A 17,862-nucleotide genomic window follows, 5' to 3' on the forward strand; every position below is an offset into this window, starting at 1 on the left:
GAGCGGTCCAGCCCCTCTGCTGGATTCGGCGCTCGCTCCTCCTAGCCGACCCCCACCCCCACCCCCGGCTGCGCGCGCAGCTCTCGCCGCAACCCCGGCTCCGTTACCTGGGTAACGCGGGACGCGCGCGGAACGTGCCCTGTGAGGCGGGTGCGCTCAGCCTGACTTAGCTCCTCCTCTCCATTGCGGGTTGCTCAGGCTACACCTTGCCTGCAGCTTGCTCAGAAGCGGTTCTTTCGCCGGGAAAGCGCGGCCTCGTGCCGCTCAGTAATCATCCAGTGAGAAGCCAGGGGTGTGGTAGAGGGGAAGGCGCCCGCCGAGTACTTAGGGTCTCGCCGCGGCTGTGGCCCGCCTACTTCGTACCCTGGAGCGCACCTTCGGTTTGTCGCAGGCGAGGAGTCGTAGAGCGCCCACCAGGCTGCACCATGGTGACCCCCTGCCCCACCAGTCTCGTGAGTCCCGCCGCCCGGGCTGGGAAGCGGGACAACGACCAGAACCTCCGCGCCCCGGTGAAGAAGAGCAGGCGCCCACGCCTTCGGAGAAAGCAGCCACTGCAGCCACTGAACCAGTGCCCGCTCCTTGGAGACTCCGGTGTTTGCGACCTGTTCGAGTCCCCCAGCTCCGGGTCTGATGGTGCAGACAGTCCCGCAGCGTCCGCGGCGTTACGCCGCAGCCCCCTACCCGCTCCTGCCCAGCAGTTGGTGCAGCTGGATCTACAGACCTTCCGAGACTACGGTCAGAGCTGCTATGTCTTCCGCAAGGCGCGGGAGAGCCACTTTCACCCGCGGGAGTCGCTGGCGCGGCAGCCACAAGTGAGGCGTTGGGAGAGCGAGGTCCCCACCCGCGCTTCTCTTCCTCTCTCGGGCTCTTTCCTCTTCTGCTCCGTCGCGCTCCGACGCGCCCCAGGGCACGAGGTTCGCGGTCCGAGCAGGGAGGGGCTTTAGAGGGCCAGGCCACCAGCCTCATTTTACAAATGGAGAAAAATGGGGCCTAGACGGCGTAAGTAAGCGACCTGCCCGAAGTTTCCATACTGGTGAGCGGGAACATGGTAGAATGCAGAGGAGTGAAGACAGTTTCTAGGTTCGAGTCAGGATTCCTCCCGACCCCGGGCAAGTTATTTAACAATTTTGAGCTTATTTCTTCATCTGCCAAGTGGTAGCCCTCACCCCTCACTGAATTGCTGAGAGGATTACACAAGGTAATGTGTATACACACGCGGCACAGGGCCAAGTACGAATCCAACGGTTCCGGCTCCTTGCCCGACCATTGCTCTTTGCGCAGCAGCGCCGCCCCAGGGTTTCCCAGTTTCCAGAGCTTTTAGGTTTTCCCTTTTTGTGCTTTCCTCTAGGGAAGCTTCTGCAGACCCTGTTTGCCCTAGGCTCAGCCGGTCCTCCAATCCCCTTCCCTCCCCGCAGGTAACGGCGGAATCCCGCTGTAAGCTGCTTAGCTGGCTGATCCCGGTGCACCGCCAGTTCGACCTCTCCTTCGAATCGCTCTGCCTGACGGTGAACACCCTGGACCGCTTTCTTACCACCACGCCTGTGGCTGCAGACTGCTTCCAGCTGCTTGGCGTCACGTCCCTCCTCATAGCTTGCAAACAGGTACCTCCACGCGGGGTCTGGGGGACAGCCAAACTCTCGGCCACTCTCTGGCCACCACCCGGCTTTCCAGCGCACAAGATTTAGTGCTGGGCTCTCTGAATTCATTCTGTCGTACATTTGCAAACGTATACATCCCACAGCTTTAACTTCACAACCCCCCCCCAAAAAAAACGAACCGTCCTTTCACCCTTAAATAGGCTGAAGTCGGTCCCCAAAGTAAATTCCAACAGCTCTTTGAAGCCCTGCTAGTCTAGACTCTGGGGGGAAAAAAAAAACAAAAAACGATTTAAAATTTCTGAAACCTTTCTTTAGCTGGACAGTAGTTAGAGAAACTGCGCTGGAAGTACACCCCGGGTGATTAAAGTGGAAGTAACGGAGAGGCGAAGGCGCCGCTGTCTCGCTGGAAGGGATGGGGGGGTGGAGTCTTGGTTTTCTCCCGGGTTTGAGACTGGGATGGGCCTCAGCCCTGGATGCTGAGCTGCCGGGGCTGAGCGCCCCTGTGTTACAGGTGGAGGTGCACCCGCCGCGCGTGAAGCAACTCCTGGCCCTGTGCTGCGGTGCCTTCTCTCGGCAACAGCTCTGCAACCTCGAGTGCATCGTGCTGCACAAACTGCACTTCAGCCTGGGCGCGCCCACCATCAGCTTCTTCCTGGAGCATTTCACGCACGCGCGCGTGGAAGCCGGGCAGGCTGAAGTCTCAGAAGCCCTGGAGGCGCAAGCCCTGGCGCGCGGGGTGGCGGAGCTGAGCCTGGCCGACTATGCTTTCACCAGTTATACTCCCTCCCTGCTGGCCATCTGTTGCCTGGCGCTGGCTGACCGAATGCTACAGCTCCCGCGCCCGGTGGACTTGAGGCTAGGCGGGCACCCCGAGGCGGCACTGCAGGACTGCCTGGGCAAGCTGCGGCTACTGGTGGCCATAAACGAGACCTCCCTGACTCACATGCTGCCCTTCCAGATACGCGAGAAGTGCAGCCTCTCTCCGAAATTGAAGTGAAATACACCTTTGCTTACCTGTCTATCCTGGCCCGGCTGCTGGACCTCTCCCATTGCTGTGAAAGAGTGCGGTCTTGGCCCATAGAGGGGTAATGGCTCCCACTTGGTCATGAGGTCATCCTGCAGGTTGTAAATAGTGTACGATAGAACCGTCTCCTCATTTATTTATTTTGCTAAGCGCACCTGAGAGACCCGAGTCTTTCCCCAATAAACAGGCTATCTTGGTTCGTCTGAATACTACTATTGCCTGTGTTGTCTGCGGGGAGGGAAGGTGAAGGCAGCTGGGGAATACAGGTTGTCAGTAACAACGGAGCAGTCCTGCCTCCTTGGCTTCCACTCTGTAATTAGGATATCTATGTGGGAACAACAGGTCCTCTGAGATGCCAGTCGCTGAGACGGTCACTTGTAGACCTGTATCCTATGACCCTCTTATGAGGCTGAGGACTGCTCATTCCCAGAGTTCCAAAGGGAAGGTGGGATGTGAACCTTAATAGAACCCACAGCAGTCTATGCTGTCTAGAGGGGCCGGGACACAGGATGCCCAGCTGGAAGCTTTGGGAACCACACAGGCACACTAGCTAGGGCAAAGCAAGACCTACTCTGACAACTAACAGATGTTGGAAGTGAAGGCTTTGCAGGCTGTTGTGGCCATTACGAAGCCCATTTACCCTGCAATGACTTGGTTCAATAGTTCACTTTTGTCTTACACCTGCTGCATGAGAGCCCAGGATAACAGTGGCATAGTAATCATGGCCATCATTGGGTTCTAGATGTACCAGGCACTATGTTTAGTCTTCATTATTTCAATCCTCCAACAACTCTCTGAGGTGGAGTGTGTTATCCCAGTTTTCAGAGAAGGGCACAGCCACCAAGAGGGTAGGCAATAGTAGAGCCACCAGGATTTGAAGGCAGGTGATTGGAGTCTGGAGCCACACCCTTAGCCACACCGCTCAACTTAACTACTCACAGGTTTGTGGCAGTGCTTTTAAAAAAAACCCTCTTCCTGAGGTAGGTGTGAGACAAGTTATCTACTCAGTGCCTTCCATTCAACAGAGACTATCCGGACAGCCAGCACAGTCCCTGCCTCCAGCCGTGACACAGGTGGGAAGCTGAAGTCAGGAAGTGAGGCTGGGGGGTGCCTGGGTGGCTCAATCGTTAGTCGTCTGCCTTCGGCTTGGGATCGAGCCCCGCATCATCGGGCTCCCTGCTCAGTGGGAAGCCTGCTTCTCCCTCTCCTACTCCCCCTGCTTGTATTCCCTCTCTCGCAGTGTCTCTCTCTGTCAAATAAATAAAATCTTAAAAAAAAAATAAAAGTAAAAAAGTGAGGCTGACAAAAAAAATCATAAAATTTTAATCCTTGGTTTACACTCTAAAAAAGTGATTCTGAGGCTTGCTGGAGTTAACTCCACAGCTGTCTCATCACCTTCATTCTCACTGAGTCTGCTGTAGACCCGAGGAATCTCAGTTCTGTCACCTTCAGCAAATGTCTTCACTACTCTGAGCCTCACGCGGGGCTCTGTCTCACAAGACTGAGTTCATGACCTCAGCCAAAACCAAGCGTCTGGATGCTTAACCAGCTGCACAGCACCCAGGCGCCTCAGAGGTATGGATTTCATGAGAGGTTCCGTACAAATCCCTCTGCACAGGTCCTGGCATATAGCACATTTTCAAGAAATGAAGACTGGTGGCAGCCTGTACGATAATGGGGAGCGGTTTACACAGAAGAAAAAAAAACTTGGAAAAAGAAATGCAAGGCAAATATGGGAAAATGTTAGCTATTGGAAGTGAACCTACTATAACTCATTGCACTGTCTTTTCAAATTTTCTGTAAGATTAAAAAAAACAAGTTTTGGGCGAACAAAGTCATGTTCTACTATAGTTAGAATAAATGTAAATGTATGACAAATTTGCATAAATGAAAAGCAAACAAACTCAAACCAAATTTAGAGACTCTTCCTTGTACGTCTCTTCTTGAGCACCCTCCAGGTACTCTCCAGCACCAGGAGCACTTACTACGAGCCCCTCAGGTCCCTTCTCTCCCCTTATGTTGTTGAGATCTCCAGGAACAGTCTCCACTTAGGCTCAGGGATAGGGAAGTGGTGATCCCCAAGCTGTTTGAGAAAAAGCTGGTCTGTGATGATGAAAAGGAGGAGAAGGAAAAATTGTACCGTCTGACCCAAGTCCCCAAATATCTAGAGCCCTCAAACCAACTGTTGAGGGCAGGGGTAGGGCCACTGGCTCTTTTACAAAAGTGTGACTTTGGGGAGAAGTTGCTTTCACCATCATTTACTCCATCACTCAGCCAAGATTGATATGGGTGAGTTGGTTCCAGAATCATCCAGATTAGGAGTCATATATTCATGCTATTCCAGCTCTTTTTGCCACATTTTTATGTACAATGCCCCTACTCTTCTACACTTTGGAACTCACTGATGAAAAATTAGTATATTCTGTAAAATCAAGAATGGTCCCAGGTGAGAGATCTTCCCAAAACTCAACTAAGAGCTCCCCTACTCCTTTTACAGACTGGGAAGATGGGTAGAGATGGAGGACTGGCTAGTGACTAGTCTACTCAGAAATCAGAACAAAGCCAGGAATAGGTCATGGGAGGCTGGAGGAGCAGCTGAAAAGCCTTAAAACGACGTCAACAACATCAACTTATCCACACCAAGCACCAGCTGCATTACATAAATAATCTCATTTTAATAGCATCTCTACTGAAGTCAGCATTATGATTTTCCTTTAAAAAAAAACATTTTATTTTTTAAAAAGTAATCTCCACTCCAAACGTGAGGCTCGAACTCACAGCCTTGAGATCAAGAGTCACATGCTCCACAACTGAGCCAGCTAGGTGCCCCAGTGTTATGCTTTTCCTAAAGACCTGGGGCTCAGGGATCTGGTAGGGGCTGGTTCCAATCCTCGGGTACTCTGACCCTGAAGCCAGAGCCCCTCACCATCAGTGATATCACACCAATTCTAGCTGCCTGACCTCACCTCAACAAGGTCCCCACATTTATAGATGGGTCAAAAAGTCTCTAAGTCTATTCTAGCTCTACTATTGTAGAACCATCTCCAACACTGTGAAGGGTGTCTTTATTAATCCAGATAATACGGAGAAATAAAAAGGGATCATGCCACTTTAAAAGAGGATTTTCATTACTACTTGGTATAAGACACAAACCAGGTGCCCAACAGGAGGTTACAAAGATAATTTCAGATGACTGTTCAAATTCGATAGATCTAAGAGTGGTCTGAGAGATCCCCTCACCCAGAGCTTTAGAGATGTCCCTTTTGGGAAAGGCCCTGGTCTTGGGAAGGACAGCCAAGACTCCTGAGGAGAAAGCAAGGCCCGCTGTGTGCAGGGTGACCACATGCTGCGGTGGGCAGATGAGGCTTTTGGAGGAGAAAGAGACGGGGGTTTTAGAGGGTTTGGGACCGTCCAGTGTGGCATTTTCCGAAAGGGGAGGAGAATTTGTAGATGTCGTTTTTTCTTAATTGACTCTCTTAAAGGCTACACTCAGGCGTCGCCGCCGGGGAAAGTGCGGGTCTAAGGGTATGCGGCGCGGCTCTGGACATCAGGCCAAGAGAAACCAAGGGCAAGTCCTCGAGTCAAGAGCAGAAGTGCGCCCCCAGCCCTGGAGGAAGGGTCTTCTATAATCTGGGGGTAGTTCTGAGGAGTCCCTATTAGGATTCTACATCCCCACCAAATCCTACAGGGTGGTCAAATGCCAGAGTTTGGCTTTGGCGAGTGTCACTCCGCATTTATTTCGTGCCGTATGGCTGGGGTGGAAAGAAAAGGAAATAAGAATCGTTAATTTTTCCATCCCTGCTCTCCAAAATCGGAAAGGCGGTACCTAGTGTTAGGGACCAGCGGGGCTCGTCCACCCTCCCTTTTTCTGGCGCTGCCGGAGGCGGCGGCGCCAACACTCACCAAAAGGGCGCTCGCGGGCCCGGGTCCCGCGCTCGCAGATCCCGGGGGATGCCGCGTTGCCAGGTTGGGTTTAACGCCTCCGCCCGCGCGCAGATTGTCCGGGGCTGAAGGCGCCACCTCTGGCGCTCAGGCGCGAGCAGCCCCGCCCGCGCCGAAGTCGTCCCTCTCCACTGGCCCTCCCTCCGCACCTCTACAACCACCCCTTGCTTCCAAACCCGCCACGCGCTGTCCCTGCAGGCGCCAGGCGGAGCGCGGACTGTGAGTCGCTATTCCAGCCGTGGCCACCGCCGCCGAATAACCAGCACCGCGTTCCTGGGCGGGCGGGGAGGCAGGATGCAGTCCTGCGGAGGCGCCGCGGCGGGACGCCGAGCCTTCGACAGCATCTGCCCCAACAGGATGCTGGAGCTGCGGGGCCGGCCTTTCGTCAAGCCCGGGAAGCTGGAGAGGAAGGTGGGGCCGCGGGCCGGTGCCGGGCAGGGGCCGCACGCTCCGGGTCCGAGGGCTGACCCATGCTCACCGTTTCTGTGTCCGGCTAGTTCGCCCCTCCGCCGAAGTTCTTTCCTGGTTGCAGCGGCAGCAGCCCAGTGTCGGTATACGAAGATCCCCGAGACGCGGAGCCCGCTGCGCTGCCAGGTGAGCCTAGTGGCTCCCGCGCGATCCCTCGGTTTCCTCGTGCCGGGTGGGTAGGGCACGCGCGGCTCAGAAAAACTTTTCTCCCCCGGGCTCTGATGTCCTGGAGGGGATGCCAGTGGCGAGCCCTGGCGGAGAGACTCAGGGCCCGCCTGGTGCGTGTCTCCGGTTCTCCCTGCGCAGCCCTCACCACCATAGACCTGCAGGACCTCGCGGATTGCTCCTCGCTACTCGGGTCCGACGCGCCGCCTAGTGGTGACTTGACCGCCTCGCAGGTACCTCCCCTTAACTCCTGAAGCCCGGCGGCCGACAACCCAAATTCCGACTCGGGAGTCCAGGGTTCGCGTCCGCAGAGGCTCATCTCAGGCCGGGAGCGCTGGCAGATATAGCTAGTGGGGGCAGACGTGCCGGAATCTCAGCCCCGAGGATCGGAACTTCTTCCCTTCTAGTCTGTTGCGTCGGCCGTATTCTCAGAGCTGTTCTGACCAACTTGGGACAGAGGGTCTTACCTGGAGAACTTCCCTCCGGGGAAGGGGTCTCCTGTTCTCCCCGTCTATTCCCTGGAGCTGTGACAAAGCAATCTGGAGATTGAGCACTGAGGAAACAGGAGAGTAGGTGGGAGCAAAATGGAGCACTGGGCACCTGGTACATGTCCTGTCAGTACTCCCAATATTCCCTTTCCGGCCATTCACTAACAATTTTCATTCCCTGGGTATCTAAGGAGTGTGAAGATTGACGAATAACTACTCGATCAAGACTGGAAAAAATGAATAGAGTTTACATTTAGGGGAAGAGGGACAAAGGACAAAGAACCCTGGAAGAGATCTGACAGCAAACGTTCCTCTCTGCAAAGATGGCTCTTCAGCAGTTGGTCACTTTAAAAAAGTCATTTCCTCCCCCTCCAAAGCCTCATGTCACATACCCTCATGCGGCAAAGAGGTATTTGACTTTTTCTTTTCCTCAAAAACTTATTTCCTTACTCCCATCCCACTTCCACCGCTTGCCAGGGCTGACTTTACCAGGTTGATGAGGGAACATCCCAGCATTTGTGTCTGGGAGGCCAGAAGACTGCCTGGCTCATCAATGGGACATGAAGTGCCCAGAAAGACAAGAGGTCTTAGATAGATGCAACCTACAAGAGGGGTGCCAGTCCCAGCTTCCTGGCAGCAGGTCCTGGGGACATGGGGTCCATGGGGGAAATGTCCAGCACTGAACACTCCAGAAGATATGACTACCTTGAAAACAGAGGTTGGTTGTAGAACACAGCCTTTCAGGCTTCTCCTAAGTGCCTTTAGAATTGGGTTAGAGCCCAGATGGACTCAGGGTAGGTGGCCACATAGAGCAGAGAGTGTTAAGGCAAGAGGTGAGAGTGGGCATTGCCCTGCAGAGGCCATTTTGTTTTTCCTTTTCGATCTGGATGCTCAAAGACATCTTTCAACTTGAGCATCTTTCAACTGACCTAGAGGCCCAATCATGTCTTACTCCAACATGTTTATTTAGCAAGTCATGAAAATCAAGCAGGCTCTTGTTGAATTGTTGCTTAAGTATTTAGAACTTAAATTTTTACATCATGTTCTGTATCAGCCCCCCCCCACTTTTTTTTGGCTGCCATTGTGGTTTGGAAAAATGCCAGATTTTTATCTAATTGGGAAGGTAGGATTCAAAGTTTCAAGCACAGAGCTCATGCCAGATGGTCCAAGAGGTCCAAGACTTTTCCTGGGGGAGACAGAGCTGGTAGAGAGGGAAAGACACCCCCTAGAGGAAGATCCCCTGGAAAGACTCTGGCCAGTGCACACTCGGGTCATATTTCCTAGCCTCCTTCCTGCTGAACAGAGAGAAGAAATACTCCAGAAGTGTTTGTTTGAGGTCCAGAATGAGCCAAGGACCCGGGATAGCATAGGAGGAAGCATTTCCCGGGGCCCCGTTCCTAACTTGGCCTCAAATCTCTTCGTGGTAAGGGCCTTGGCTGAATCTCATCTTAAGAGGAAGACCTTTCAGCCCTTGGAAAATGAGTCTGGTTTCTGGCTCCTTCAACAAGGACAGAACTTGTGCTTCAGGATTTGTCTCGGCCCTTTCTTCTCTTTACTTTTTTTAAACATTTTATTTATTTACGTGACAGAGACAGCCAGAGAGCACAAGCAGGGGTAGCGGCACAGGGAGAGGGAGAAGCAAGCTCCCCACTGAGCAGGGAACCTGATGTAGGGCTGGATCATGACCTGATCCAAAGGCAGGCGCTTAACTGACTGAGCCACCCAGGCGCCCCATGTCTTGGTCCTTTATAAGCTCCTTTCCCCTCTGATAGCCTCAGTTCCCAACTGGTGCTTGATGCCTCCCAGATTGAAGCACTCCTCCTTGAGGAAAGCTGATACTGGTACTTTCTTTAAGGTTAGGGTCAGAGCAAGTTCCTATTGTCAGCAATATTTGAATAGTAGAGAAGGCCTTGGGGGAGATGAGTATTATTAACACAAAGGAATCAATGAATCAATCACCAACAGTGGAATCAGAATAGATATTTCTGATGGGCATATTGGATGCATTCCCTCACACCATATGCCTTGAGAAACTTCTTTCCTTTTCCCCAGTGCTGTCTTCATTGGAAGACAGGCTTTGCTTAAAAAAGAGATAAACGCTAGAGGCAATGCAGTATGGAGGAAAGATTGATACAGTCATCATCATTCTCCATCAGGAGCCCCAATTCTATTTCAGAGTTGGATGATTTTGGGCAATTAACTTTCTCTGAGCTTCAGATTCTTCATCAAAGGGGGGGGGGGTCACTTCCTGGGCCCTGCGTGCTTCCTACATTGGGTGAGAATTAACATAGGGACTTCGCATAAAAGAGTTTTGTCAACTCTAAATGTCCACGAATAAAGGGAGTAAGAAGGTTCTGGGGCTGCCAGCCTCCTACTGTCTCCTGCCTCACACACGCAGGCACATTGCAGGAACCCAGAAGCGTGTCCAGCTCACGATGCACCACTCAAGGAGGTGCATCACACCGTACGGAGAAAGTAAACTCGACTTGTTGAGCAACAGAAGAGCAATAGGGGCCACCCTTGCTGCATACTGAACAGAAGCACTTTCCGTAGCATCCCTGCCCCCTCATCATAGCCTACCTTTTCCCTTCCTGTCTGGGGAGAAGGAGGTTTAGCTGTGACTGAGGCTCGGCGGGATATCGGGATATATAGCCTCACGTTATTTCTTTGGATGGCCCCGCACGCTGTCAGGTCTTGGGAGGGAAGTCGGAGTGCAAGCACACCCGCTCCCTTATCTTAGGGCACAGCTCCTTGGCGGGTCGGCGGTAAGTTGAACTGAGGTTCAGCAGGAGCTGGAGCAACGTCTCGGGCCTCAAGGAGGCAGCTGGTTGGCTGGTGGCGGGCCAATGAGGCGGCCCGGGGACTGCCGGCTGCCAGATGCCAGGCGTGGGGCCACCACGCTGCGCGCGGAAGGACTCCCGCCTCAAACACAGCCCCGCAGTTTCGGCGCCCTTCAGGACCCTCGGGGACCCTGTCCCTGCTTCGAGTGAGTGTGACGCGCCTCACCATGGCAGTGCAAGCCTGCTGGGTTCCAAGCCTGGGATGGGGCTTTGACTTTCAGGTAGGACTCTCGGTTGCGAACGACAGTGCGTGCACACCCGGGAGGGCGACTGTCGGTCTGGGAAGTGTTTCAGACCTGCTGGACTTGACATTCACTATTTAACACTTTTGGTTTATTTCAGAACCATTCTCTGCAAACTGCAGCGGACTTGGGTCTGCAGGATTTCAGAGACACAGTGGATGATCTCATTGCAGGCAAGTGCAGTCTCCTTGCAGTTCAATAAAGGGAGGCGGGGGTGTCCCCCACTCCGCAAATCAAACTAGTTCAGATTTCCATTTCGTGGTCGCGAAGGTGGTAAACCCAGCACCTGTCAACACCATAACTCGTCATATTTACGAGACAACAGCCTTTCTAATAGAGAAGATGAATCGCTGAATCTATAGCGCTTTCCCAGTTTATCGGTTTGAGTTCTGGGAGAGGGAGCCCTACGCTGTGATGTGGTCGAGGAGAGGTTGGGTGACAGGAGTGTACAGAACAGCGGACCTGTGTGACTTCAGGCAGGTTTGCCCTGGCCACCGTGGAAATTAAATTCATATCAACTCAATAGGCATATATTGAGCGCCTGCTGTGTATGAAGAAGATATCAGAAAGGGCCTGGGAAAAGTAGGGATTGCAGAGTGAGGGGTGCTTTACTTAACAAAGTCTTCACATAAACCCTACACCCCGCGTGGCGTTTTGTCCCTGTAGCCAGCTGGGCATGAGTCTGAGGCTGCAAACCTAGCTCCCACTCTTCCTCAGACTCATCCTCTTTGATGTCGCCTCCTCTGGCCAGCGGAGACTTCCCCTTCTCTCCTTGCGACGTATTGCCATTTGGGCCCAGTCTCTCTCCGCCGCTGGACCCAAGGGCCCTGCAGTCACCGCCGCTGCGCCCTCCTGACGTGCCCCCGCCGGAGCAGTACTGGAAGGAGGTGGCCGACCAGAACCAGAGGGCACTGGGGGACGCGCTCGTTGAGAATAACCAAGTAGGGGTACTGGGCTGGCCGCCAGGAATCCTGGGTTGGGGACAGGGTATGGAGCTCTGGGCGGAAATGGGGGTTGCAGGAGCGGGAATGGGCCCCCGCGTAAGTCAGAACCAAGGGACGGGGGAGTGCTTCACACGGCTGCCTTTGCTCCGGTGGCTCTCCTCAGTTTCTAACCTCAGTAAGCGGGAATAATCCTGCCCGACCAGATTTTTAATAGGGACATCAATATTTACGGAAGTCTTCCTATACGCCTGGTATTGTGCTTATCAATTTACCTTTTTTTCCTAATACAACCACTGAACAAAATACCCTTACTACCCCATTTTACAGGTTACGAAACTGAGGTATAGGAAGATTGAACTTCAGAGGCAGAACCTGTATCTTCTTGTTGCCCAAGTCTGTACTCTTCACCAACACGCTTCACTGAGGAATGAGATACATTTTGTCTAAGTGCTTTGTAAAAACAAAGGACAACTAAACAAAAGTGATTATTATTCTCACCAGTGCAAGTGCCCTTAGGTCCCCGTTCCAGATTAGATGTTAGGATCCTGGTATAATTCATGCAGAGTATACAGATGAGACCGACCACGGTGGCCTACCTCTCAGTGTTTGGGTCTCCTCCTGCAGCTGCACGTGACGCTCACCCAGAAACAGGAAGAGATCGCCTCGCTCAAGGAGCGGAACGTGCAACTGAAGGAACTTGCCAGTCGGACCCGGCACCTGGCCTCGGTGCTGGATGTAAGTGGGGTGCGGGTGTGTGGGACACTGCGGGACGCCGGAAATGTTCCTGTGCAGCCCCCGCCTTGTCCTAGTATTGGGACCCAGAGGGGTTGGGAGAAGGGCGGTGGCTGCCGAGAGCTTGCTGAGCCACTTGCAGCCCGCATCTAAGTCCACGGAGTTCGAAAGGCGCCCGGGGAGTCCAGCCGGCCCCAGCTTGGCGCTCCTCCCCATCTTTTGTAGAAGCTGATGATCACGCAGTCCCGGGATTGCGGAAGGACAGCCGAGCCGCTCTTGCTCAAGGCGACAGCCAAAAGGAGCCTGGAGGAGTTGTTCAGTGCTACCGGGCAGGACTGCGCGGAAGTGGACGCCATCCTGAGGGAGATTTCCGAGCGCTGTGACGAAGCGCTGCAGAGCCGCGACCCCAAGCGGCTCCGGCTCCACTCGGAGCCGGCGAGCAGGGAAGTCATGCCGGGGAACCTGCACGGCACCTTCCGGGGGCTGCGCACAGACTGCAGCCGGAGCGCGCTAAACTTGAGCCACAGTGAGCTGGAAGAGGGCGGCTCCTTCAGGACCCCCATCCGCAGCCATAGCACCATCCGCACCCTCGCTTTCCCCCAGGGCAATGCCTTCACCATTCGGACAGCCAACGGGGGTTACAAATTCCGCTGGGTCCCCAGTTGAGCTGCGATGTGGTTCCCCAAAACACTGCCCTGTATCCGGGCTGAAGCGCCTGGAGGCCAAGTGGGAGTAGCTGAAACTGTTTCCTGAACCCGGATTCTCAGAAGTACTCCCCCTGCTGGGCGAACGCCACCCTGAAACGAATTCTTTTTTCAGGAACAAAAACGTCTCGATAATGATGTAAAGTATAAAATACTTTAAACCGTATTTATATACCGTATAAAATACGGTATATAAATACTATATATTCCCTCCCCTTTCATAGTGTGTGCGCGCGTGTGTGTAAACACACATATAAAAATCAATTTTAAAAGTATTTTTAGCAGCTTTAAATTATGTACTTTTAGAACTGGAAAGGACTTTGAAATCACTTAGCTATTTTATAATTATATAACGCCCTACTTTTATAAGAAGGAAAAGGAGGCTCTAAGAGATTAAATAATTTTCTATAATATATTAAGAAGCATTATTGGGAACTTCCAGTCTTTCTCACTAGTTACTTAAAGAAGCCAGGTTTGTGAGTGAATGCTTCATTACATCACTCAACTTCCCCTGGTCCTGGAAGGACCCTTAATTTTCTTACTGTTGAAAACTTTTGTTCTGGCTGGAAGAATAAAAAGTTAGGAGAGAGAGCCAAAACACTTGCTTAAGGGCAATAAAGTAGAGAAAAATGTAGATGCTTAGAGGCAATGGGCTATCTACAAAATAGGTTCCAAACACATTTGTTTGTAATGATCATTCATATAATTTTGTAAGATTTATGGTATATGTTTATATTAATTATATATAGTTTATATGTCTGAACAGAATAATCACACAAAAAGCAAACTTTGTTGATAAAAAAAAGTTTTAAGAAAATAGTATATTTCACGTGAAAAAGAATATATATTTGTGTGTGTGCACGCGCACATGTGCACGCACCAGAAATCAAGTGTGAAAATCTTGGTAAAAGTAAAACTATCTATTTGAAGTCCATAGATAAAACTGCGGTGCACATTCATGTCTTATATTTCTAGGGTTGATCTTCTAAAAAAAAAACTTACACATTATATAGTGCCTTCCCTTTGACTTTTTTTTCTATTTCCTTTTGTGTGGGGTTCCTCTGTTGTGACATTATGTGACTGGCATATGTCAAGTAGGGATTTGTCCCTCCCTTCCCAGTTCTCAACACGAGAGCTCCTTTTTTCTGTGGCCTCAGCGTGGGCAAGTTTCCAGCCCTGTTACACCACACCGCTCACTCTGCCCTCTCAGTGGTGATATCAGATGGCAGGTGAGCTGCGCAGGGTGGCAGAACCTGCTCCTCCAGGTTGTCCTATGTACTGCTGGGTTTAGAAACCAAAAAAAAAAAGTGATAAAATAGACCACATTTCCTCATATTTTGTCTAACAAATGGACTCTTAAAAAGTACACTGGACAGTTGAAAATTCTTTTCATCGGCTTATATATAAAGTTACTGAAGCTCAGGTTCAGAAAAAACAAAACCAACAAAGACCCTTAACTTGTCCTGAGAAACAATTGGCAGAAAGACACTGACAAATAACAAGCAGGCAGCCCACCTCCTTTTTTTCCCAGTACAAAGAGGAGGGAGACCTTTGGGCTAGTGCTGAAAGTCAAGGGGTTGGTGCCTGAGTGAAATAACTCTTCTTCATTAACCTCAAAGCTATGGGGGAAACCAACGGTAGTTTCTACTTACACAGAAGTCAGTATAAACTCCTCTAAAACCATACTTACAGGAGTCAGAGGCCTTATGATAGATACTACTAGCTTTATTATTCTGTAGCTTTAAATTTTTTCTTTTTCCTTTTTTTTGGAGTTGTTTTTTGAGAAAACGATAAACTTTAAACACTACAATAGCTTAACTTGCTATTAATTTTTGTAAATATTACTTTTATGCAATTGAATCTCATCAGCCTATTGTAAATCTTACGTTTCAGTTAATTCCAAAGGAAATAATGTTATTGCTCGACTTTTAAAATACGACACAACCTGGCTTTTGTTAACAGACGAATACACTATTTGGTTTGACATACAGTATAGACGGTAAACGTATGCTCAGCATCACACTGGAGGGGCCTTGCACACTTGCTGCAAAATCAAGACCAATCCATTATGTACTTTTATGCCTTCTGCTCATAACCTGGTGTGAATAAAAGGATATTTATAGAGCTATGACCAAAATTAAGGCAACTTCTCCTTGTGAATATTAATAACATTTGAAGAAATACAATAAAAAAAACCTTACTGTTGACTGGCTTTCACCATTCACTGTATTAGGGGGGAGTGAATAGGTGGGAGGGAGATGTTTCCAAAGGTCACTAGGCTGAAATAGCGGTCATCCACCCCACGAAGCTAGGTCAATTTAGTGTCACAGGAGATTAGAGTACATAGAGTAGAACAGAGAAGTGAGCAAGAGAAAATTTTTTTTGTACAAACCAAATATTAATCTTTCTCTGAACATAGAAAATTAGCAAATCATCGATTTGAAAGCAATACACATATAGTTACTTCTAAACATGAAGGTTTGATTTCTTTTTAAGATTTATTTATTTTTAAAAGATCTTATTTATTTATTCGACAGAGATAGAGACAGCCAGCGAGAGAGGGAACACAAGCAGGGGGAGTGGGAGAGGAAGAAGCAGGCTCATAGTGGAGGAGCCTGATGTGGGGCTCGATCCCAGAACGCCGGGATCATGCCCTGAGCCGAAGGCAGACGCTTAACTGCTGTGCCACCCAGGCGCCCCAAGATTTATTTATTTTTATTTTGGAGAGAGAGAGAAACAGAGAGAGCAGGCGTGGGGGGCAGAGGGAGAGGGAGAGAGTCCTCAAGCAGGCTCCCCACTGAGTATGGAGGACCAGGACCCTGAGATCATGACCTGAGCCGAAATCAAGAGTTGGACACTTAACTGACTGAGCCACCCAGGTGCCCCAGGATGGTTTAATCTTAGTGTCTCCATCTTCCCCACAAATTTCTAGATTTTACAAAAATATTTATAAGGAAGTATAAAATAAAAGCATAAGGCCCTTAGAAAACAAGAAAGCCTGATATAATTAATGCAAAATGAACCTTGAAAATTGTATTGTATTTCTTTCATCTCTAATGACTGAACCAGGAAAGGAATTTAAGCAAGCGTGAATGTGGATACCACATTCCACTCTGATTTATATATTTATATTAAAAACACATTTTTTCTTTTTATAACAGTACATATTATACTGTATTATAACAGTAATGCATATTTGTTGTAGAAATGAAAAATAAATCCAGCCATTTAATAATTCACTAATTTAACCAATATATACTGGATACTTACTGTGTGATAGGTATTGGGTATAGGTTGGTAAATACAACAGGCATTCATCTACCCCTTTGGAGCTTACAAGCTAGGGAATGAGACAAATAATAACCTGCAAACACATAAATCTGTAATTTAAATTGGAATAGGTGCCTTGATGAAAACAGAGATCAGAGGTAGAGAATAAGAGTGGAGAATCCACTTAGATAAGAGAACCTGGGGACTTTGCCTTAGAGGAAGAAATTTTAAGTAGTAAATTTGAAATTGTCTCAAAGCAATACACATACAGTTAAAAATTAAAATAATAGAGAACTTCTATGAAACTAATGATCTGCTTCTCCCATGCAACCATTTTTTAAAATCTCTTTTGGCTGTTTCCCTTGCTAGTTGCTGCCATATGCCTAAATTACTGGTTTTAACACCAGCTCTCATTAGAATCACCTGGAGAGGTTTGGGAATAGTACCAAATACGTGGGCCTTACCTGCAGAGACTCTACTTTAACTCATTGTGACGGCATCAACATTTAATTCTGCTTCAGTTAAAGAAAATACTATTTAAGATTTTGATGTTTTGAAATCTGAGATTTGCTTAATGGCATGCTTATGTTCTAAATTGCTGCACATAATGTATGAATTGAAAAGAATGTGTATCCTCAAGTTATTGAGTGTAGTGTACTTTAAATGTCAATTAGATTGAGGTGTTGATATTTTTGTTCAAATCATCTATATCCTTACTGATTTTTGTTTTTTCTGTCTTACCAAATACTATCAAAATCCTCAACTGTAATTTTGAAATTATTTCTTCCTTTCATTCTGTCAACTTTTGCTTCACATAGTGTGAAGTTTATTAGGTGCATATGTTAAGGCACAAAATAATTATTATGTATATTTTAAGGTATTGGCCCTTTCTATTAATATGGAGTGTTTCTCTCTATCTACAGTCATATTTTTGTCCTGAAGTGTATTTTGCCTGAATTAACATAGTTACTCCCGCTCTTCTATATATATGCTCTTCTATATATATGGAATTTTTAAAAAGTTTTTATTTAAGCAATCTCTATACCCAACATGGGGCTCAAACTCTCAACCCGGAGATCCAGAGTCAAATGCTCTTATGACTGAGCCAGCAAGGCATCCCTGGAATATTTTTTTCTTTTTACTTCCAACTTATTTGTTATCTTTAAATTTAGGATATACAGGGAGCATATTCAAGGTTCTTGCTTTTTTATCCAGTCTGGCAATATCAGCCTTTTGTATGTAGTGTTTCGTTCATTTACATTTAACGTAATTATTGTTGAAGTTGGTCCACCATTTTGCCATTTGCTTCTTGTTTGTCTTATATATGCTCTTTTTGGTTCCTCTTTTCCTTCTTACTTGCCTTCTTTAAATAATTTTTTTTAGTATTCCATTTTAAACTTCTCTGGTGGCCATTTAGCTGTATCTGTTTGCATCTTTTTTATAAG

At 49.0% G+C, this 17,862-nt stretch overlaps 2 protein-coding genes across 2 annotated transcripts; both read left to right on the plus strand.

The window, feature by feature from the left end:
• The first annotated feature begins 237 nt into the window (after nt 1-237).
• Nucleotides 238-3,849, plus strand: CCNO (cyclin O). The gene is made up of 3 exons (XM_045795061.2): nt 238-812; nt 1,416-1,601; nt 2,110-3,849. The coding sequence occupies exons 1-3, from the start codon at nt 426-428 to the stop codon at nt 2,593-2,595; spliced, it is 1,059 nt and encodes a 352-aa protein (XP_045651017.2). The 5' UTR covers nt 238-425; the 3' UTR covers nt 2,596-3,849.
• Nucleotides 3,850-6,858: 3,009 nt separating this feature from the next.
• Nucleotides 6,859-14,886, plus strand: MCIDAS (multiciliate differentiation and DNA synthesis associated cell cycle protein). The gene is made up of 7 exons (XM_045795062.2): nt 6,859-6,975; nt 7,062-7,158; nt 7,339-7,430; nt 10,868-10,940; nt 11,485-11,708; nt 12,336-12,446; nt 12,669-14,886. Exons 1-7 carry the CDS (start codon nt 6,859-6,861, stop codon nt 13,107-13,109), a joined length of 1,155 nt encoding a protein of 384 aa, XP_045651018.1. The 3' UTR covers nt 13,110-14,886.
• Nucleotides 14,887-17,862: the final 2,976 nt, after the last annotated feature.

The sequence above is a fragment of the Ursus americanus genome, chromosome 5, assembly GCF_024610735.1.
Source record: "Ursus americanus isolate L20-20 chromosome 5, mUrsAme1.1.p, whole genome shotgun sequence".
NCBI lineage: Eukaryota > Metazoa > Chordata > Mammalia > Carnivora > Ursidae > Ursus > Ursus americanus.

Coding starts and splice junctions, on each gene's coding strand:
- CCNO (XM_045795061.2), top strand. CDS start 426: ATGGTGACCCCCTGCCCCACCAGTCTCGTGAGTCCCGCCGCCCGGGCT. Junction 813..1,415: donor CGCTGGCGCGGCAGCCACAA/GTGAGGCGTTGG, acceptor CCCTCCCCGCAG/GTAACGGCGGAATCCCGCTG. Junction 1,602..2,109: donor TCCTCATAGCTTGCAAACAG/GTACCTCCACGC, acceptor CCTGTGTTACAG/GTGGAGGTGCACCCGCCGCG.
- MCIDAS (XM_045795062.2), top strand. CDS start 6,859: ATGCAGTCCTGCGGAGGCGCCGCGGCGGGACGCCGAGCCTTCGACAGC. Junction 7,159..7,338: donor GGAGCCCGCTGCGCTGCCAG/GTGAGCCTAGTG, acceptor CTCCCTGCGCAG/CCCTCACCACCATAGACCTG. Junction 11,709..12,335: donor CGCTCGTTGAGAATAACCAA/GTAGGGGTACTG, acceptor CTCCTCCTGCAG/CTGCACGTGACGCTCACCCA.